General features: G+C 47.4%; 1 protein-coding gene across 1 annotated transcript in view; it reads right to left on the bottom strand.

The window, feature by feature from the left end:
• The window catches only part of LOC103210021 (adenylate cyclase type 2-like), a gene marked incomplete at its 3' end in the record, with an annotated part of 485,381 nt that overhangs the window by 243,879 nt on the left and 218,783 nt on the right, over positions 1–22,719 (bottom strand). Inside the window, exon 4 of the mRNA XM_007955948.1 lies at positions 14,793–14,942. Within this exon, the coding sequence (XP_007954139.1) occupies positions 14,793–14,942 (150 nt within the window). The remainder of the gene's footprint in view (positions 1–14,792; positions 14,943–22,719) is intronic.

The following is a 22,719-nucleotide window of genomic DNA, read 5'->3' as shown; positions in this document are numbered from 1 at the left end:
TAATGCCAAGGATATCAATCTTTATGCATTCCATTTCATTTTTGAAAACCAGTTTTCCTAGATTCATACTTCGTACATTCCATGTTCCAATGATTAATGGATGTCTGCAGCTGTTTCTCCTCAATTTAAGTGGTGCCACATCAGCAAATGGAGGTCTTGAAAGCTTTACCTTATCCATAGGAGTAAGGCTAGGTTTACTCAGATGATGCAGCTCTTTCCCAGTCCTATTTTCAGAGCCTTCTAACCTAACCAGACTATTCATAAAGTTGCGCAGTAATGTATCAGACAGTGTTTCTTTGCTATTCATAAGGTTTTCCCTGGCCAATTGTTTGAGAGGTGGATGGCCTCTTCCTTCTTCCTAGTCCATCTCAGTCTGTAAGCTGGGCTGATACCTGTGCACCATGTGCATCCTGCTGGGTTTGAATCACCAGTGGCTCAGCCTCAAAACTCCCATCGACACGTCACCACAGTACGATAAACTGACAGAGAAGTTTGTCTCCCTGTTGGAAACCTCTCCTACCACCCTTACCTGGGTCCCCTGCAGCTGACCCATAATCTTTCCTATTGTGGTTTTCATTCTGCTTCATACAAACTTTAAAATTTTAGGTTTATTCTGGTTTCATTGCATCAGCCACCACTGAACCTGTTTGAAGTGGCTAGAAGCCCTGTTCCAAAGATCAAACAAAGTTCATATGTAAAAACAAATTGAAAATGACATGGTTTCCAAAAGAAAGGTTTAGAGAAGCTATAAAACACTTCATCAAACTTATTTCTATAAAGCTTTTTGTGTTCAGTTATGAAAAACAACACAATTGGCATTTCCTGCAAGCACAGGAACAGAGCTTCCCAGCAGAATTGTGTCAGCCAACAGAGTTTTGGAGGCTCTTGACAACACCAGAAGATGTGAAGAATTAAAGGTAGAAAACCAAGAAGTGTGGTTTGTGGGTGGTCATTGTCTATCAGTCCTAATAAAAGCACTGTTTGAATTCATGGGAGTTTAAGAAGTGACTGCTACAAGATAAACATACTCACACACAATATATTCATGGAAAAGGCCTAAAATCAGGTAAATGCATGCAAAGGACTTTTTCACAAGAGCATTGTTATGGGTTGAACTATGTCCCCCCAGAAGATATGATGAAGTCCTAACCCCTCTGAACATGACCTTGTTGGGAAATAGGTTCTTTTCTTTGAGGATGGGATCAGTCAACACAAGCTCATACCAGAGCAGAGTAGGGCCTCTTCCCTTCTGAATGGTATCTTATAAAGAGGAGATGCCCAGTTGTTAGGAGAGGCCATGTGAAGACACATGGTTAAGCCATGGAAAACCAAGAGACACCTGGTACTACAGAAGCTGAGCGAGACAGGGAAGGGCCTGCCCCCACATCAGAGAGAGAAAGCATGGCTGGCCAATGTCCGGACCTCGCACTTCCAGCCTCCAGAGCAGGGAAAAACAGATTCTTGTTCTTTCAAGACACAGATATGTTGTAACAGCAGGACTAAAAAATTAAGGAGAACATTTTTTCTTTTTTCTAGTTAACACTGGGGTCACCTCTGACTCATGGCAACCCTACATGTATAGAGGAGAGGCGCCCCATAGCGTGGTCAAGGCTGTGACTTTCAGAAGCAAGTCCCCATGCCTCTCTTCCATGGCCCCTCTCGTGGGTTCCAACTGCCAACCCTTTGGTTAGTAGTCAAGTACTTAACCGTTTGTGCCTCAGGGGCATTTGGTTAGTAGACAAGCACTAAAACCTAAGGACTCAGAATAAGCTTATTCAATTGTGTGGGAATTTTGCAGAGAAAACCCTTAAAACCTGCTGACAGTTTCCACAGCGTATTTCCATAACAGAGAAATACGATGTTTCTGTGGGGAAAGGCTAAGGGATTTGCTTGGGAACCAGACAAAAGGATCCCACAGTTCATGCTGAAAAAATAAATGAGCACAAAATTTAATCAGATTATTGGCTTGTAGATGCATCTACTGTGGCATCAAATCAAATAAATTCAAATTAAAGAAATTAAGAAAAGGAAGAGTGGTGATACCTGTGCCAGGTATCGCAATCAAAACCTCCAAGTGCTCAGGACCATAGTCTTGGGCAGGGGGTGGGAGGCATACTACACAAAACATTGTTCCACATCCTACTTTGGCAATAGCAACTGGGATCTTGAAAACTTGCAAGCAGCCATCTAGTGCAATGATAGATCTCTCCTCGTCCAGAGCAGAGAAAAATGAAGAAAACCAAAGATGCATGGAAATCATTAGTCCAAGGGACTGGTACACCATGTGATCCTCAGCCTATACAACTATGAGATCAGAAGAACTAGATGGTGCCCAACTACCACTATCAACCACTCGGAGGTGGATCTATGTAGGAGATCCTAGATAGAGAGGGAGAACAATGTGGAACAAAACTCAAAATCATTTGAAAAAAAAAAAGACCAGGTTTGCTGGTCTGATAGAGCCTCGTGAAACCACTGAGACTATGGCCCCCAGCTGCCCTTCAGATGTGAAATTGAACCCACTCCTGTGGCTTCCAGCCAAACAAAAGACAGGCATATGAGCCGAATATTTATATTAGGTAGATACACTCCTTGGAGAGATCAATCATGGGGAAATAGAAGGACTATGTATACACAGGGAGACAGCTCAGGTGGCAGAAGTGCATGGAGGGAAGGACACAGGGAAGAGGTAACTATGGGGAGGCAGTGGGAGGGGAGCTGTTGCATTGTGAATTGCAGTCTATGTCATGAGACAAAGTGCATGTGAACTGCTGTATGGAAAGTGAATTTGTTCTGTAAACTTCCACCCAAATCACAATTAAAAAAAAAAAAAAGCAAAAACAAAAAAATCAGCGAGTACTTGGAACCAGCATGTAGACACCAAACTACAAACAGAGGAGACAGTTCACATGGCCTATAACAGTAGGAGATGTCGTCATACGATGGAGAACAGGGAGAGGTTCATCTCCATGATTCAGACACCCACATCCAGGTGCACTGTGATCTCCACGTGTCCTTTCACCTTACGTTGGGTGTTCCGGGGCCCCCTGGGATTTGGGATATTGTTGAAAACCACCGTTTCAGCACAACCTAGTACAGACAATTCACTGAATCCAAGAATCTTGGGGTAGATGTAAATGGCAGATTGGCTGCCCTGACACACTAACCCCATTAGCAAAAACCCAGACAGGTGGCCTAATGCCCCTGTCATGATAGAATTCTGTCTCCTAAGACCTGTATTAAAATGGTAATGTCTGTGCCTGTGCGTGGGGTACTGTAAGGAAGGGGCTTTTCTTCTGCTATGTTAATGAGATCGCACCAGTAACCACTTAACCCACTGCCTGGACTCCATCCCGACTCACAGCGCCCCTAGAGGACAGAGTGGAACTGCCCTAGAGGGTTTGCAAGGCTGTCAGTCTTTATGGAAGCAAAGCCCAAACCATACCCACTGCCATGGAATCGATTCTGAGTCACAGCGCTCCTACAGGACAGAGTGGAACTGCCCTATAGGGTCTCCTAGGCTATCCATCTTCATGGAAGCAAAGACCCAACCAAACCCACTGCCGCTGATTGCAACTCACAGCACCTGTAGAGGACAGAGTGGAACTGCCCCAACCTAATATAAATCATCACAGAAGCAGACTGCCAGATCTTTCTCCTGCCGAGTGGCTGGTGGGTTCCAACTTTTGTTAGTGCCAAATCCCTTAACACTGTGTCATCAGAGCCCCATACACCAGTAGGTGGGTCCTAAAACCTAATCACTCCTGTGTTATTACAACACTAGATTAGACATGGAGGCACACATGGGGACCAGACAGGTGGCAAGGAAGCCAAGGACCCCCAAGGACTACTGACAAGGAAGGACCTCCCCCAGGAAACACACCCTGAATGCCAACTTCTAGCCTCCTGAACTTTGAGAAAATACAATTTGATCTTTAAAACCACTTATTTGTGGTTTGTTTGTTATGGCAGCACTAGGTGCCTGACACTCTCAACATGAGAATGTCCATGGCTGCAGGCTACTGATGGCTGTGCCAATTCCCTGCCTCCAAAGAGCCCAGACACTTCCCAAAAAAGCAAGTGGCTTGGATCACAGAGTTGAGTCCTGCTCCCCAGGACACAGAGTATCTATGAAGACATGTACTGCCTGCCCATAGCTATGAGCTGAGAGCCTAGCCACATGCGGCTCAGGATTTAATCATAGGCTTAAATCAGTCAGCCATCAGGTAGGGCAACATCCCCCCCCCCATAATGCAATGTGATGAGTGTCATCAACCAGTGCCTTGAGGTCATGGCGGGCTGGGAGGAGTGACAGACCCAGTCACTTCTGCGTTTTATTTGAAGAGCAGCACACATACAGAGACACACACACAGAGGAAGACAGAGGCCAAAGAGCCCAGGAACCCAGGGACTCCTGGGGCCAACACCAACAAAGGCATGTCACAGCCAAGACACTGATCTGGACTTCGAGCCTCCTTATCTGTGAGAAAATAATTTCTGTTCTTCGAAGCTCCCCACTGTGGTATCTGTGTTAACAGCAGCCCCAGAAAATGGAAGCAACACTTGAGCCGGCCAGTTGTTTTCACAACCCTCACCTCTCTGCTCAGTTGGTGCCCGTGGAGGTCAGTCCAGAGCTTTGTCTGAAGTGTGAGAAAAGCATGCTTTCCAGTGTCTTCTCAGCCAAGCACCGGACGAGGTAGGAGCTCTTTAGACACAGAAGATGGCTGAGCCAGTCACACTTCACTCCACAGATAAAGAAAGACATCGTCACGGGGTGAAGTGAGGCAAGTCTGCATGTTGCAGAGAAACACCCGGCAAACACCAGACAACTGGTCCACTGCTCTTCTTTGCATAATGGTATTCTAGGCTTGGGCTGTCCTAGTTCACTCTCATATTGCCCACTTCCCAAACAAAACTCTTAAAATAAAACCATGATGTCAACAAAGGGGGAAGACAGCAGTTAGAATGCTAACTTTCATAGGAAACGAGAGGAATAGTTTTCAAAAACACTAAAGAAAGCACAGCAAGAAGAAACTGTATTTAAAGACCCATTTCAACTTCTTCCCATTATTATTCAGCTCCTATGGAATTTGTCACATCGTGCATTCATCTCTGTCTCCTGATGAAGCACATTGCCATGTAATGAAAGGATGTTCTCTGCTTTTCAACACACATTCAAAAGCCCACTCACCACCCCTCACAAGTTCTACTCACTTGCAAGAGTGGCATCTTGGGAGCATAGGTGGGACGCTCACGTTCGACCTGCCTCCTTCAAGAGGTACACTCTTTTGATGTTCCTCTCCGCCTGCCATGCCACCCTCTGGAGCGCTCACTCTGAAACATTCCTCTAAATGCTACTCCCTCCACAGCTTGTTAATAAAATTCCCCAGCTGGGATCTGAAATAGTAATTATGTTAAGTACTGTTGTCATCAGTGTCAAAATCCAACACTGTTTGAAAGATTCACCTCCCCACACACTGTCGTCAAGATGCATTCCCCAGTAGGCCACGTGTTTCAGTGAAGTCTGGCTATGAGCACATTCTCAGCAGCTCTGGATGATGCTAACAGGCTGCCACAGCTTCACACACGTAGCTCATCCCTGACTTGGAAACCACATCATTTGCTGGCACCCAAGCATCCCTGACACTCACTTCCTACCTGGAAGATACGGGCCACCTCGTGACAATGACCCTAACATAGTCCAAGTTTAGACACATGCTGTTGTTAGGTGCTGTCAGTTAGTTCCAACTTACACAGTGACCATACGCACAACAGAACAAAACACGCAATCCTCAGAATCATTGCCACACTTGACCCATCGTTACAGCCACTGTGTCAAACCATCCCATTGAGGGTCTTCTCCTTTTTTGCTGGCCCTTTACTTTACCGGGGAGCACAAGAATGGCAGGATCTGGGTAAGGGGTGGGACGCAAGGCTAGGCCCCACCCCCTAGAGCCAGGAAAGGGAGGGAGCGGAGCGGCCAGGGACCATAGGAGCAGCAGGATCCAGGCAAGGTGTGGGAGGAAAGGCTAGGCCCCAGCCATATGGAGCTAGGAAACGGAGGGAGTGGCCAGGGACCAACCACAAAGTGTCAGGCTCTAGGTAGCAATTAGGTAAGGGGAGGTGCAGAGGTTTCTAAACCTAAGGGAGACAAGCTTGTCTGTCAGTTTGTCATCCTCTGGGGCTTGTACATTGCTGTGAGGCTTGAGGCTGTGCCACTGGTGTTTCAGACTCCAGCAAAGATGGACATGGTACACAGGTTTTAGTGCAGCTTACAGACTAAGACAGACTAGGAAGAAGGAAGAGGCCATCCACTTCTCAAAGAATTGGCCAGGGAAAACCTTATATAGCAGAGAAAACACTGTCTGATACATGACTGCGCAACTTTATGAATAGTTTGGAAACATTCTCTAATACAGAGGAGGAGGATGAGTCACTTAGATTAGAAGGCTCTCAAAATAGGACAGGGAAAGAGCTGCATCATCAGAGCAAAGCCAGCCTTACTCATATGGATAAGATGGAGCTTTCGAGACCTCCATTTGGTGATGTGGCACCACTCAAATTGAGGAGAAACAGCTGCAAAAAAACATTAAAAATTGGAACATGGAATATATGAAGTATGAATCTAGGAAAACTGGAAGTTGACAAAAATGAAATAGAACGCATGAAGATTGATATCCTAGGCATTTGAGCTGAAATGGACTTTTTCTGGCCATTTTTAATCAGATAACTATATGGTTTATTATGCAGGGAATGACAGTTTGAAGAGGAATGGCATGGCATTCATCATCACAAAGGATGTTTCAAGTACTGAAGTACAATGCTGTCAGTGATAGTATAATGTCCATACTCCTATAAGGAAGACCCATTAATATGACTATTATTCAAATTTATGCACCAACCACCAAAGCCAAAGATGAGGGAACTGAAGATTTTTATCAACTTCTACAGTCTGAAATTGACCGAACATGCAATCAGGATGTGTTAATTATCAGTGGTGACTGGAACACAAAAGTTGGGAACGAAGAATCACCAGTAGTTGGAAAATTTGGCCTTGGTGACAGAAATAATTCTGGAAAATCACATGGTAGAATTTTGCAAAACCAATGACTTATTCATTGCAAATCCCTGTTTTTTCAACCACACAAATGGTGGCTGTACATGTGGACTTCACCAGATGGTACACACAGGAATCAGACTGATTACATCTGTGGCAAGAGGCGGTGGAAAAGCTCAATATCTTCAGCCAAAATCAGGCCAGGAGATGATTGTGGAACAGACCATCAACTGCTCATATGCAAGTTCAACTTGAAGTTGAAGACAATTAAAACAAGTCCACAGGAGCCAAAATATGGTCTTGACTATATCCCTCCTAAATTTAGAAACCATCTAAGGAACAGATTTGATGCACTGAACACTAATGACCGAAAACCAGGAGAATTGTGGGAAGACATCAAGAACATCATCCATGAAGAAAGCAAGAGGTCACTAAAAAGATGAGAAAAGAAGAGAAGACCAAAATGGAGGGCAGAAGAGACTCTGAAACTTGCCCTTGAGTGGAGAGTAGCTAAAGCCAATGGAAGAAATGACAAGATAAAAAGCTGAACCAATGATTTAAAGAGCAGCTCGAGCAGACAAAGCCAACTACTATAATGAAATGTGCAAAGACCTGGAGTCTGAAAACCAAAAGGGAATTCCTCAAGCTGAAAGATTTGAGGAAAAATTTTAAGCCTCGAGTTGCAGTATTGAAAGATTCTATGGGCAAAATATTGAATGATGCAGGAAACATCAAAAGAAGATGGCAGGGATACACAGAGTCACTGTACCAAAAAGAACTGGTCAATCTTCATCCATTTCAGGAGATCGCATATGATCTAGAACCAATGGTATTGAAGGAGGAAGTCGAAGCTGCAATGAAGGAATTGGCAAAGAACAAGGCTCCAGGAATTGATGGAATACCCACTGAGATATTTCAACAAACGGACGCCCCACTGGAGGCACTCACTCAGTTATGCCAAGGGATTTGCAAGACAGATACCTGGCCAACTGACCGAAAGAGATCCGTATTTGTACCCATTCCAGAGAAAGGTGAACTCTTAGAATGTGGAAATTATCGAACAATATCATTATTATTGCATGCAAGTAAGATCTTACTGAAGATAATTAAAAACGGTTGCAGCAGTATATTGACAGAGAACTTGCAGAGGTGCAAGCTGGATTCAGAAGAGGACATGGAACAAGGAATATCATGGCTGTTGTCAGATGGATCTTGGCTCAAGGCAAAGAATACCAGAAAGATGTTTACTTGCATTTTATTGACTATGCAAAGGCATTTGACTGTGTGGATCATGACATATTATGGATAACACTGAGAAGAATGGGAATTCCTGAACACTTGATTGTACTCATGAGAACCCTGTACATTGACCAGGAGGCTGTCATTTGAACAGAACAAGGGGATACTACATGGTTTAAAATCAATAAGGGAGTGAGTCAGGGTTGTATCCTTTCTCCACACTTATTCAATCTATACGCTGAGCCAATAATCCGAGAAGCTGGACTATATGAAGAAAAATGTGACATCAGGATTGGAGGAAGAATCATTAACAACCTGAGATACACAGACGATACAACTTTGCTTGCTGAAAGTGAGGATGACTTGAGGCACTTACTGATGAAGATTAAGGAACAGAGTCTGCAGTATGGATTACATCTCAATATAAAGAAGACAAAAATCTTCACAACTGGACCAATAAGCAGCATCACAATAAATGGAGAGAAGATTGAGGTTGACAAAGAATTCACATTGCTTAGTTCTACAATCAATGCCAATGGAAGCAGCAGTCAGGACATTAGACAAAGTGTACCACTGGGCAGGTCAGCAGCAAAGGAACTCTTTCAAGTACTGAGGAGCATGGATGTCTCCTTGAGGACTAAGGTGCGCCTGACACAAGCCATGATATTTTCAATCGCCTCGTATGCATGTGAGAGCTGGACAATGAATAAGGAAGACTGAAGAAGAGTTGATGCTTTTGAGTTGTGGTGCTGGCGAAGAATGCTGAAAGTACCATGGACTGCTAAAAGAACTAACAGATCTGTCCTAGAGGACGTGCATCTGAGATGCTCCTTTGACGCAAGAATGGCCAGACTTCCTCTCACCTACCTTAGTCATGTTGTCAGAAGGGACCATTCCCTGGAGAAGGATGTGATGCTTGGTAAGGTGGAGGGTCGACAAAAGAGGGCAAGGCCTTCAACAAGATGACATGGTGGCTGTGCCAATGGGCTCAGGTATAGCAAGGATCATGGAGCTGGTGCGGGATCAGGTGGTATTTCGTTCTGCTGTGCATGGGGTCACTATGAGTTGGAAACGAGCCAACGGCACCTAACAACAACAGTGGCGCAGTGGTTAAGTGATTGGCTGCTAATCCCAAGGTCTGTGATTTGAACTCCTTACCCCCTCTCAGGGGAAGACTGGCGATCTGCTCCTGTAATGATTTACAGCCTAGGAAGCCCCAGAGGCAGTTCCACCCGGTCCTACAGGAATGAGTCGGAATCAACTAGATAGCAACAGGTGTTAGTGGTGTTGTGACAAACAGTGATGCAAATGCGTGTCGTCAGGACAGACGTGTCTAACAGTGTCTGGGCCTGGTGGGGACTGTCATGAGTTGTGAAGTACTCGCAGATTATGTCAAACCTGTGCAGACTTCAGAAAAGACAGAGCACATGAGGTTCCCATGCATCAGAATTGAGTCCACGTCCACAAGGAACAGCAGAGCATGACATCTGGGAGAGGAGGTCCAGTGGGTAAGGACATTCGGGGCTTGAGGGCCGCTACGGACTGTTAGTTACTGTCGAGGAGCACAGTGTTGCTGGACGTGGTGCTGGGACTGCCAAGGACGTTGCTGGTGCTACAGCTGCCGCGTCACCCCATCCAGTGCCTCCTTCCCCGTCACTGCTGTGCTCAGCCCCACTGCCACAGCCACTGTGTACTTCGCGAGCCTTAGCCCAGGGGCTCGTCTCCCCGCATGCTATCACCCAATGGCCTCTTGAGATCCGTGGGGTTTTTGTGGTTGATTTTCAGAGGCAGACCGTCAGGCCTTCCTGCTAGTCTGTCTTAGTCGGGAAGCTCTGCTGAAGCCTGTGCACCGTGGGTGGCCCTGCTGGTGTTTGAAACTCCCGTGGCAGAGCCCCCGGCCTTGCAGCAGCACGCAAGCCCCCACAGTCTGACACCCAGACACACAGGGACAGTACACGTAAGACCAGGAGGCTTTATTTTCTCATGTAAGGAAAATCACATGGGGTTTTACTCCCACAGAAGCAACATTTATTCCAACTGCTGAGGTGATGAGGAACGAGGGCTTGTCTTGCTCTGGGCCTGGCTCTCATCAGTTCCTGGGAGTCTGTTATACCCCACAGAGAAACCCACTGCCTCCTCGAGTCCGAAAAAGAACCTTCTGGTGCACAGGCAGACAGCAGAATGGTTTGAGTGCAGTATATAGAACTTAGGGCAAAAGTCACAACACAGAGGCGTGTTCGTCCCGGAGGCAGCCTCTGCCCCAATGAAGCACTCCTTTTCCTACCCAGGAAAAACGTTAGTAACAAGAACATCAGACTTCCTCTAGTTTACACATGGGGGAACTCTCGGGCAAGGACACAACCCAGAATATCTCTGCCAAGATTTCTCATTCCCTCCTCCCCTACATCTTAGGGTATAAGTAGCCTCTTTACGCAAACATTGCTTATTGCTTCTAGAAATTCATCTCTTTTGCATAGAGGAGCCCTGGTGGCATAGTGGGTAAGACATTTGGTTGCTAGCCAGAAGGTTAGCGGTTCAAACCCACCAGCTGCTCTGTAGGAGGAAGATGGGGTGAACTACTTCTGTCAAGAAACCCTTGGAAATCCAGTGGGTGTTGCTATCAGTCAGAATCGACTCAATGGCAGTGGATCTGGTTTTGCACGGAGGAAAAGCATCTCAAAATTGGACAGAAAGAAAGCACAGAGCGGAGCAATTCTGACAAGGTCTCAGCCCCCCGGCCCCCAACAATCTTGGGCATTCCACTCTGAGGACTACAGGCCATGCAGCGGCCTACACTTACGCTGCTGTGTAAGTATGCAGCAGCACTCGGGACTGTGAACAACTGCTGAGCAACCACGCAAGGGCAGTCCAAGGTTGGCGCTTAGGGTTGAGTGTTGGTCTACTAGCTGAAAGGTTGGTGGCTTGACCCCCGCACAGGAACCGTGGAAGACAGGCCTGCTGATCTGTTTCAGAAAGGTCACAGCCTTGAACACCCCAAGGAGTTCTCTGCACACGAGGGCTCACCAAGAGTAATAAACAATGACTTGACAGTAACTAACAATGAATGTGGTGGTGTCAACTTGGCTGGGCCTGGTTGAGTGTCTGGGCAGCTGGATGTAGTATTCCCCATGATGAGACTGGTCATTAACTCTACGGTAGAATCTATTGGAGTAGTTGAATAACTGCTTTGGGTATGTACTGTTCTTCCCATATATAAGAAGCAGCTTTGGGGATGGTCTCTAGCTTAGGGCACACTTGAACCCTGCACAGTCATTTTTCAGCAGCCTGCCACGTTCTGCCAATTCTGGGACTTTCAATGGACTTGAATCAATAGCCTGCCATGTTGTTTGGTAACATCTGGACTGTGCCATCTTATTTGTCGACCTTGGGCTTGTCAGCCTCAGCAGACGGTAGTTGCCTGAGTGAAGAGATGCCTCTAGCTTCAGTGGGCCAGGAGCAAGAGGCAGAGCTGAAGCCCAAGGTCGAGGGGCTTTCATGCAGCCCCTAGAGCCTGGCACTTTGAACTCAGACTTCTAGCCTTCCATACTGTAAGAGAATAAAGTCCTGTTTGTTCAAGCCATCCCATTTGTGGTATATTCCTGTCAGAGCAGCACAAGAGGTAACCAAAACAACAACCATCCAAGATGGCCATCTTCCAATCTTTACCAAGAGCCACCTTGCTCTGAGATGGACTTCTTTCAAACGTTTGATTGGAAGAATGGCTGGAAAAAAGTGCACTCTTGAGTGGTCAGTAGCTGCTTCCTGCTGGCTCCCCACCCCTGAATAAAGTACACTACTGTCTGTGATGGTGACTGGGATGAAGCAAAGGCACTTTGTGGGGATCAGTGGGTAGGAGGGGACATGTGGGAGCCCCAAAGCCTGAGAAGTTACACTGGCCTGTGGCCCTGCTTGGTGCCCTCCCTCGAGGACCATGGCCCTGCTTGGTGCTGTGTCTTGGGGACCGTGGCCCCACTGGGCACCGTGTCTTTGAACGCCATGTCTCAGGGACTGCAGTCTAGTCTGGCACCATGTCTTGGGGACTGCGGTCCCACCAGGCGCCAAGTCTTGGGGACCGCAGCCCTGTCTGGCACTGTGTCTCAGGGACCATGGCCCCAACCAGCACCATGTCTTGGGGATCCTACCCTTCCTCTGAAGACCACATACATTGCCCCGATGGCTTTGATCTGTTTCTGTAAGTCCATTAGGTTCTACTGCCTTCATTTTTTCAACCAAGAGAATTTTCCATTCTCATTTAATTACATGCTGGGCTGGAAAAACAAAATAAGCAAAACAAAAACATGCTTTTGTTCTAACTCTGGGAACATGTTTTCTGAACAAGAAAAGTCATATATTTTGTCACAAGACTTGGAAGTTGGCTCTCTGACATTTTGTGGCAAGCTACACTTGAGATGTCAAAATATATTTTATTACAGATCTCCACTCCACCAAATGCTCCTTGGAAGCAAGGACGGCTCACTCACTGTCGATGTGTCATCAGGAAAACAATTGCTTCCTGGTGAAGCAGAGGGTCAGTGAAACACAGGGCAACCCTGCCTGACACAGTAGCATCAACACTGGACTCAACAAGCCAATGAGCAAAGGATGGTGCAGGAGAGAGTGCCATCTTGTTCTCCTGTGCACGAGGTCCCCGGGAGCGGGAGCTGACTCAGTGGTAACAACCCCACAGCCCTGTAAGTCCTATTTCCCTTTTCTTTCACAGAAGATCACTCACTGCTATTTTTTTAAACATTTTTTTTTTTTTTTAATAATACCTCCCTATCATGGGTGGCCCCATAAAATCTCCTGCACATTAGGCACCACCCTTATCTAGTTAATGATCTACTTAAGGTTAAGGCATGGCCTGAGTGGCCACGTGCACCCCATGGCTCACAATGACAGAGGCACTAGATGCCTTTGTCTGTTCAAGGTCTCTTCAGAGAACATGAACAGCAGAAGACGTCAGTAGCAGGACTCATGACTTTTGTCAACGTTGTTACTACAAATATGAGGTGATGGAACCTGTCTACTTGGAATTACTACACTTCCAGCCTTGGACATGGATTCTGGAGCCAATGGGAAAGAGAATTAAAATGACTGTCAGTACATGCTGATCCGGTCTCCACTGTAAAAGAAAAGGAAACCATCCATCTCTAGACATCTGAACTCTCTACGGCACACAGTGGAGAGTCCAAACCAAGAACCACAGGTCTGCATGCTGAAACTGGAATATTCTAGAATCCACATTTAAAACCTAACTGAACATAATGTACATGAACATGTACAGGAAGACTGATATTGTGTCTTCATGTTGAATCTGGGGCCCGACACATACTGAGGCCGTCTAGATGACACACACACACAGGCAGTCCAGAGCCCGACACACATGCAGGCCGGCCAGAGTCTGATACACAGAGACCAAAAATCAACATCACTACTGAAGACATTTGATGCAGCACAAAATGCACTTTTAAAGACAAGCCATTAAATTTGCTGATAATGCCAGACACGCAGCAGTCTAGAATCACACCTGAACTTGCTGCTCAATAAACATGTTGGTTCAATGAATGAAGATTCCTGTTTCAAGAAGCAATTTGATACCCTGCACTATTCCACACAAAAACCAAAGTCCAACATCAAAATTAAAAGCCTACCTTTTTGTTCCAACTGCCATAATGTATCTTGATGACGTTTTACAGGACACAATAATTTGATGCCATCTAACTATCAGTAACATTGTGACAGACACTGATGACTTTCCCAGTACCAAACACTGGTCGTGCACAGGTTGAGGTGGGGGCTCAGACGTGCAGTGAGGTGCCTGCAGGCTCCAAGCTGACCCTCTACGTATTGGGCTCTTGCTGACAACCACCAGCAACCCCAAAAATGAAAAACATTTCACTGGATGCTCTGCCATCCCCCAAAGCCACACAGGTCCAGTATGGGACCCTTCGTGCATGAGTTTCCTTCAGAGCCCAACTCTTTGCCCTGTCAACTCCTCCTGCAGGATATCACACCCTCCGACTCTCTTCATTTCCCAGTTTTAGTAACATTTCCTCACAGTCTCTGTGTTTCTCTGGTGGCATTTCTATGACCACCCGGCAGTCGCCCGAGGACAGCCCCTGCCAACTACAAGGCCACGCCTGTCCTGGCCTCAGTCTCCCTGCTCAGGAGCACTGACCACCTCATGCTGCATGAGTGACAGGCACCGTGAGGAGGGCTGAGGGCACTGAGGACAAACCCCTGCACGAGCGCACAGGTACAAGCGGGCTCTCCTTGGAACAGAGCGTGCCTGAGAAGCACTGTCATGTCTGCATCCCTCTGCGTGGCCCAGTGTGAAGGTCCCACAGGCAGATGATGCCCTGCTCTTTGGTCCGTGAGCTCCCCCATGTGCAGGGCCCAGCTGACCCCAGGCATTTGCTGGAAACTGGCCATCAGCAGCCTGGGCGCTATGTCTAACTGTAGGTCATGTGGGAACGGGGTCACGCGTGCACAGTACCTGCTGACGCTTTTCAAACTCCAGCTTGATGCGGGACTTGATGCAGTTGCAGGTGTCCTGGTAGGTCTGCTGCAGAGCCAGCTCCATAAGGTGCTTATGGTAGGCACCTGCCAGGTTCCCACAGATGAAGATGATGACATTGGCCAGTATCTGGAGGGACAGAGAGGGTAGGCGGTGGTGAGTGTCTCTAAATCACAGTAAAATGCTCATCCATGTGCCTCAGAGACAAGACGTGGCAGCAGCCCATGGCCACCCGTGGCACACCAGCATCTCCGTTTACTGAACGGACAGCAGCTACCTTCTCTGAGATTCTACCCCTCGTGTCAGCCTGTCGTGCTGGGGTGGCGGGCGCGTGGCTGCGGTGCTGGGAGCTGTGTCACTGGTCTTTCAGATACGAGCAGCGTCAGCCGTGGGGGCCAGGCTTCAGTGGAGCTTCTGGACTAAGACAGACTCGGGAGCAAAGGCTGGCCGTAAAAGCTCTAAGACTCACGACAGAACAGTGTCAGCCACGGTGCTGAGAGGGAAGCCCCAGGATGGAAGGCACTCGGAGCCCACGGTGGTTACACAAGGGGCTTGCGATCCCAACGATCACGGAGCTGGTGCAGGACCAGGCAGCTTTCCAGTCCACTGTCCATGGGGTCTCCCTGAGTCAGGGCCACCACAGTGCCGCCTGCCCACATCCCCAAACCCCCTTCATGGATCCACTCATGGACAGCTGAATGGCAAGACCCCCACTTGACTCTGGGCTCAGCCCTGGGGTCTGCTTTGGCTGATGCAGTGTGGGCAGGAGTGAGGGGTGTTGGACCCTCCAGGCCTTAGGAGGCCTGTGTGCTTGGGGTCACTCTCTTGTGCAAGCGTCATTGCCACAAGAGGACATGCATCAGTGAGCCCTGTGGTTCCAGGAAGACACACGGAAAAGAACCGCCCAGACAGCCCACAGGGCACCCCTCAGGTGCCACAGTCCCCACGCAGCCTGCTGCTTGACTGCGTGACTGGTGCAGAGTCCTTCCTACCAACGCGGCATCCAGGGGGCCTGGATAAGCGATGCCTCTCAGTATAGCACCATGCAGCTTCTCAAACCACACAGCCTAATGCTGTCTTACCCTGATGACAAAAGTCATTCATAATCACAGGAAGAAAGGGGAAAAATGTAAGGACTCAAAGGCCCTAACTACTACCCTAAAGTGGCAGGTGGAACCAACCCAGTGGTGCTGTGGGAGAAGGTTGTGGTTATTGGCTTCTGTAAAGGTCGGCACTCTGGTGGCACAGCACCTAAGGCATTTGACTGTTACCAGAAGGTCGGCAGTTCAAACCCACCAGCGACTCTGCTCAAGGAAGACTGGCAATCCAAATCCTTAAAGATTTACTGCCTCGGAAAGCCGAAGGGGTGGCTGTGAGTCAGAATCAACTGGATGGCAACGAGCTTGTAAAGACTACAGCCAAATAACATACTATACAAAACATTGTTCCACCTACTACTTTGGCGAGCAGCGACTGGGACCTTAAAAGCTAGCAAGCTGCCATCTAGATGCAACAACAGGTCTCTCCTCATCAAGAAGAAAGAAGAAAAGCAAAATTAATGGAAACAATCAGTCCTAGCGGCTGGTACACCATCCGATCTGCAACCTATACAACTATGAGACCAGAAGAACTAGATGGTGCCCAGCTACCACTGCCATCCACTTGGAAGGGATGTAGGAGATCCTGCATAAAGAGGGAGAACAATGTGGAACAAAACTCAAAATCATTTGGAGGCAAAAAAAAAAAAAAAAAGGTGGGGACCAGGTTTGCTGGTCCAATAGAGCCTGGTGTAACCACTGAGACTATGGCCCCTAGTTGCCCTTCAGGTCTGGAATTGAACCCACAACTGTGGTTTCCAGCCAAACAAAGTACAGGCATGTGAGTTAAACATTTACCTCAAGTAGACACACGCCCTGGAGAGAACAATCATGGAAGAAGGAAGGGCTTCCCCTTATGCACAGGGAGATAGCTCAGGGTGCAGAAGAGTATGAAGGGATGGACACTGGGAGGAGGTAACTATGGGGAGGAAGTGGGAGGGGAGCTGCTGCATTGTAAATTTTGGTCAATGACATGAGACAAAGTATATGTGAACTGCTGTATGAAAAGTGAATTTACTCTGTAAATCTTCACCCAAATCCTAATAAAAAAAAAAAATAAATAGATAGATAGATAGATAGATAGATAGATAAAGACTACAGCCAAGTAAACCCTCTGGAGAAGCCATGGGGCCGCATAGTCAGAATCTATTCATCGGCCCTGGTTTTTAGGTTAAGAGAATTGGCCCAGGTATTTCAATAACTAATAACTACGACTGCACGACTACGACGGATGCCCTGCAGCGTTTTCCACTCAACAGGACGTGTCAGTAGACCGAGGGCAGGGACTGAGCGGGTCCGTGACGCTTCTCTTTCCAAACGACATCCACTCACTGTCATTTTCTAGCAGACTGTGAGGCAGAACATGCAATCCAAAGCCCTATTTTTACAGTTTCGGGTTTGGGTCTTCATGTCTTCCTTCATCTGGCGGCCTTGTTTAGCGACTCTCACACCTGTCAGAAAACAGCAGGAAAACTCAGCCTCCCACAGGACATCTTGGAAGCCAGGAAGTTCTCCAAGGTACAAACGCCAGTCAAGGTTACCCCAGAGCCTAAAATCGCGCTTGAAGCAGACAGTGCACAGGATCCGGAACTGCTACAATTCGAACTGTGCCAGGACATCGCCACAGAAGCCCTGATGCCCCTCCCTGTCTCCAGCTCCCTGTTGTCACTCTATGTAAAAGCGGGCGATCTGTCAACACTTCTGCCGGCTCTCAGGATAGGCAAAACTCCTGTACTCTGTGCCATCAGATTAGGACGCAACCTCATTTCAGTGACCACCCACGATCCGACTTCCAAACGGGCACTGTCCTTAGCCGCCCTCAAGTCAGTTCCTCATGTCATGGCATCCCCACGCACCATGAACAATGAAACTCTGCCCAGTCCCACGCCACGCCCAGGACTGTACCACCCATGGGACTGCGCCACCCCCCATCTGGCGCCATCCCCAGGTCTGTGCCACCCCTGGTCCCGAGCCATCCCCAGTCTTGCACCACCCCCACTCCTGCGCACCCCGAGTCTTGCACCATCCCCAGGTCTGCACCACCCCCAGTCCTGTGCCACCCCCAGGACCGCGCCACCCATGGGACTGTGCCACCCCCATCCTGCACCATCCCCAGGTCTGCGCCACCCTTGGTCCCGAGCCACCCCCAGGCTGCACCACTGCCAGTCCTGGTCCTGCGCCACCCTGTCTCCCCCCCCAAGGTTGTGGATCAGACCACTGTGCTCCACCGGGTTTTTATGGGCTGGTTTTAAGATGCAGATTGCCAGGTCTTTCTTGCGTGCCTCTTTTACTCTGGAAGCTCCCCTGAAACCTGCTCAGCCTCACAGCACTTGCAAGCCTCCATGGACAGACAGGCAGTGGCTGTGTGTGACATGCATTGGCTGGGAATCGAACCCAGGTGTCCAGCACGGAAGGCGAGAATTCTACCCCTGACCTTCCCCACCTCCTCTGAAGTCAGACAGACCCGAGGTGACACCAGATTACAACAGAGGCACATCGGCAGAGAGACACAGGTACAACAGCATGGGCTCAGCATGAGCAAACCCACGTGCAAGCATCAGTCAGGACATCACAGGGAGAGTCGGCTTCCAACCCTGCAGAGCAGCCTCGGACCCCAGACAGAGGGGAGCAAGGGCTGCCTCACAAAGGCCTGCGTCCACTGAAGCATCCTCCCGCCACACAGTCAGCCCGAGATCCAGCAAAGGACCCGGACCCTCGGATGTATCACTGAGGCTTTTGGTGCCTCAAAAACACTCACTGCCATCGAGTAGGATCTGACTCATAGTGACCCCTCCTTGGGTTTCCAAGGTGGTACCACTATGAAGCAGATTGCCCAACCTTCCTTCCGAGGAGTGGCTGGTGGGTTTGAACCACCAGCCTTCTGGTCAGCAGTCACATGCCTTAGGTGCCATGCCACCAGAGTCTTTTCCACACAAACTGAACTCCAGCTGCTCTTCAGCGGTGCACCTTGTTCCATTAGGATGGGGCCGCCTGGCGCAGTGGAGGTGGACCGCGTCTCCCCACAGGGCACGTCTGTTTCCACCGCCAGCACTGCCTTCCCCCCGCTGCCGCATGTTCTCCGGCAGAGCTTGTTTTGGGGGACTGCAGAGGCAGATGCCCGACCCACTGACACCAGCCTGACATCTGGTCAGTGACAGCGCAATTTCGGAGGGATGCACAGGACCTCAGGGGATGCACGAGACCTTGGGGCAATCGTGGGACCGCAAGGGGTCAGGAGGGACCTCAGGCTGCCTGCAGGACTTGCCCTGGTCTCTGAGCAATGCGTCCCCTCCATCTCCCCTTCTCACTTGGACAAAGGCAGCTGCTTTTGCCCCCCAGAGTTCAATGAGTGTCATAACAAGGGATGGTCTTTGCTTAACACATTACTGCGTGCTGGTTTCCTTACAAGTGACCAGAGTGCACTTGAAAGATAAAATATGAGCTCCCTAGAGACTCAATGGATAACATTGAGAAAAATGGGAAACCCAGAAAACTTAATTGTACTCATGAGGAACCTGCACAGATACCAGGAGGCTGTCATTCAGACAGAACAAGGGCATACTACATGGTTTAAAACCAGGAAGGGAGTGCATCACCATACTTGTTCAATCTCCATGCTGGGCAAATAATCTGAGAAGTTAGACCACATGAAAAGAATGTGGCATCAGGATTGGAGGAAGGCTCATTAACAACCTGAGATTTGCAGACGACATAACTTTCCTTGCTGAAAGTGAGGATGACTTGAAGAACTTACTGATGAAGATTGTAGACTATAGTCTGCAGTATGGATTACACCTCAATATAAAGAAAAAAAATCCTCACAACTAGACCAATAAGCAGCTTCAAAATGAACAGAGGAAAGATTGAAGTTGTCAAAGATTTCATATTACTTGGTTCCATAATCAACACCATTGGAAGCAGCAGCCAAGACATCACACAAAATGTTGCACTGGACAAATCTGCAAAAGACCTCTTTCAAGTGCTGAAGAGCAAAGATGTCTCTTTGAAGACTAAGGGGTGGCTAACCTATGCCTTGGTATTTTCAACTGCCTCATACGCATGTGAGGGCTGGACAATGAATAAGGAATATGGAAGAAGAGTAGACGCTTTTGAGTCGTGGTGTTCTGGAAGAATGCTAAAAGTACCATGATCTGCTAAAGGAACTAACAAATCTGTCCTGGAGGAAGTTGAGCTAAAATGCTCCTTGGAAGTGAGAATGGCCAGACTTTGTCTCACCTACTTTGATCATGTTGTCAGAAGGGACCATTCCCTAAGGAAGGATGTCCTGCTTGGTAAAGTGGAGGGTCAACGAAGGAGGGTGGCGCCCTCAAAGACATGGACGGACACAGTGGCTGCAATGATGGGCTTAGGTACAGCAAGGATTGTGGGTCTGGCACAGCACTGGGTGGTGTTTGGTTCTGCTGTGCATGGGGTCGCTATGAGTTGGAAATGACTTGATGGCACTTAACAACAACAACCTAGAGATTTGGGAATTGGCCAGGGAAAACCTTATGAATAGCAAAGAAACACTGATACCTTACCATGCAACTTTATGAATAGTCCAGTTAGGTTAGAGGGTTCTCAAAATAGGACTGGGAAAGAGCTGTGTCATCAGAGTAAACCCAGCCTTATACATATGGATAAGGTAAAGCTTTTGAGACCTCCGTTTGCTGATGTGCTACCACTCAAATTGAGGAGAAACAGCTGCAGACATCCATTAATCATCGAACATGGAATGTATGAAGTATGAATCTACGAAAACTGGAAGTTGTCAAAAATGAAATGGAACACATAAAGATTGATATCCTTGGCATCAGTGAGCTGAAATGGATGGCTTTTGGCCACTTTGAATCAGACAACCATGTGATCTACTATGCTGGGACCAACAGTTTGCAGAGGAATGGCATGGCATTCATCACCACAAAGGATGTTTCAAGATCTGTCCTGAAGCACAATGCCATCAGTGATAGGATAATATCCATATGCCTACAAGGAAAACCTGTTAATATAACTATTATTCAAATATATGCATAACCACCAAAGCCAAAGATGAGGAAATTGAAGATTTTTATTAACTTCTGCAGTCTGAAACTGACCGAACATGCAATCAAGATGTGTTAATTATCACTGGTGACTGGAATGCAAAAGCTGGAAACAAAGAAGAATCACCGGTAGTTGGAAAATTTGGCCATGGTGACAGAAGTAATGCTTGAACTCTCATAGTAGAATTTTGCAAGACCAATGACTTACTCATTGCAAACACCTTTTTTCAACAACACAAATGGCGGCTCCACACGTGGACTTCACCAGATGAACACACAGGAATCAGACTGACTACTTCTAGGAGCTCTGGTAGCATAGTGCCTAAGGCACTTGCCTGCTAACCATAAGGCTGGCGGTTCAAACCCACCAGCCACTCCTCGGAAGGAAGGTTGGGCAATCTACTTCCATAGTGATAAGGCCTTGGAAACCCAAGGAGTGGTCGCTATGGGTCGGGTCCGAATTGATGGCAAATAACAATAACAACAACACATCTGTGGCAAGAGGCGATGGAAAAGCTCAATATCTTCAGCCAAAACCAGGCCAGGAGCTGATTGTGGAGCAGATCATCAACTACTCATATGCAAGTTTAACTTGAAGTTAAAGACAATTAAAACAAGTCCAAGAGAGCCAAAATATGATCTTGACTATATCCCTCCTAAATTTAGACATCACCTAAAGAATAGATTTGATGCATTGAACACCAACAACCAAAAACCAGAAGAATTGTGGGAGGATATCAAGAACATTATCCATGAAGACAGCAAGAGATCACTAAAAAGACGAGAAAAGAAGACCAAAATGGATGACAGAAGAGACTCTGAAACTTTCCTTGAGCAGAGAGTAGCTAAAGTCAATGGAAGAAATGACATGATAAAAGAGCTGAACAGAAGATTTCCAAGAGCAGCTCGAGCAGACAAAACCAATTACCATAAGGAAATGTGCAAAGACCTGGACTTTGAAAACCAAAAGGGAAGAACATGCTCAGCATTTCTCAAGCTGAAAGAATTGAAGAAAAAAATTAAGCCTCGAGTTGCAATATTGAGAGATTCTGTGGGCAAAATATTGAATGATGCAGGAAACATCAAAAGAAGATGGCAGGAATACACAGGGTCACTGTACCAAAAAGAACTGGTCGATCATTCATTTCTGGAGTTGGCATATGATCTAGAACCAATGGTAATGAAGGAGGAAGCCAAAGCTGCAATGAGGGAATTGGCAAAGAACAAGGCTCCAGGAATTGACAGAATACCCATTGAGCTATTTCAACAAACTGAAGCCTCATTGGAGACACTCACTCGGTTATGCCAAGAGATTTGGTAGACAGCTACCTGGCTAACTGACTGGAAAAGATCCATATTTGTACCCATCCCACAGAATGTGGAAATTATAGAACAATATCATTAATATCGCACACTAGTAAGATCTTACTGAAGATAATTCAAAAACGGTTGCAGTAGTATATTGACAGAGAACTTCCAGAGGTGCAAGCGGATTCAGAAGAGGACGTGGAAAAGGAATATCATAACTGTTGTCAGATGGATCTTGGCTCAAGGAAAAGAATACCAGAAAGATGTTTACTTGTGTTCTATTGACTATGCAAAGGCATCTGATTGTGTGGATCATGACAAATTATGGATACCATTGAGAAGAATGGGAATTCCCAAATGCTTGATTGTACTCATGAGGAACCTGTACCTTGACCAGGAGGCTGTCGTGTGAACAGAACAAGGGGACACTACTTGGTTTAAAATCAAGAAGGGAGTGTG

Source organism: Orycteropus afer, unplaced genomic scaffold (genome assembly GCF_000298275.1).
Source record: "Orycteropus afer afer isolate SDZICR_OR568_19922 unplaced genomic scaffold, OryAfe1.0 scaffold00551, whole genome shotgun sequence".
Lineage (NCBI taxonomy): Eukaryota > Metazoa > Chordata > Mammalia > Tubulidentata > Orycteropodidae > Orycteropus > Orycteropus afer.
Note: the sequence above shows the minus strand (reverse complement) of the source record. Positions and strands in the feature narration are given on the sequence as shown.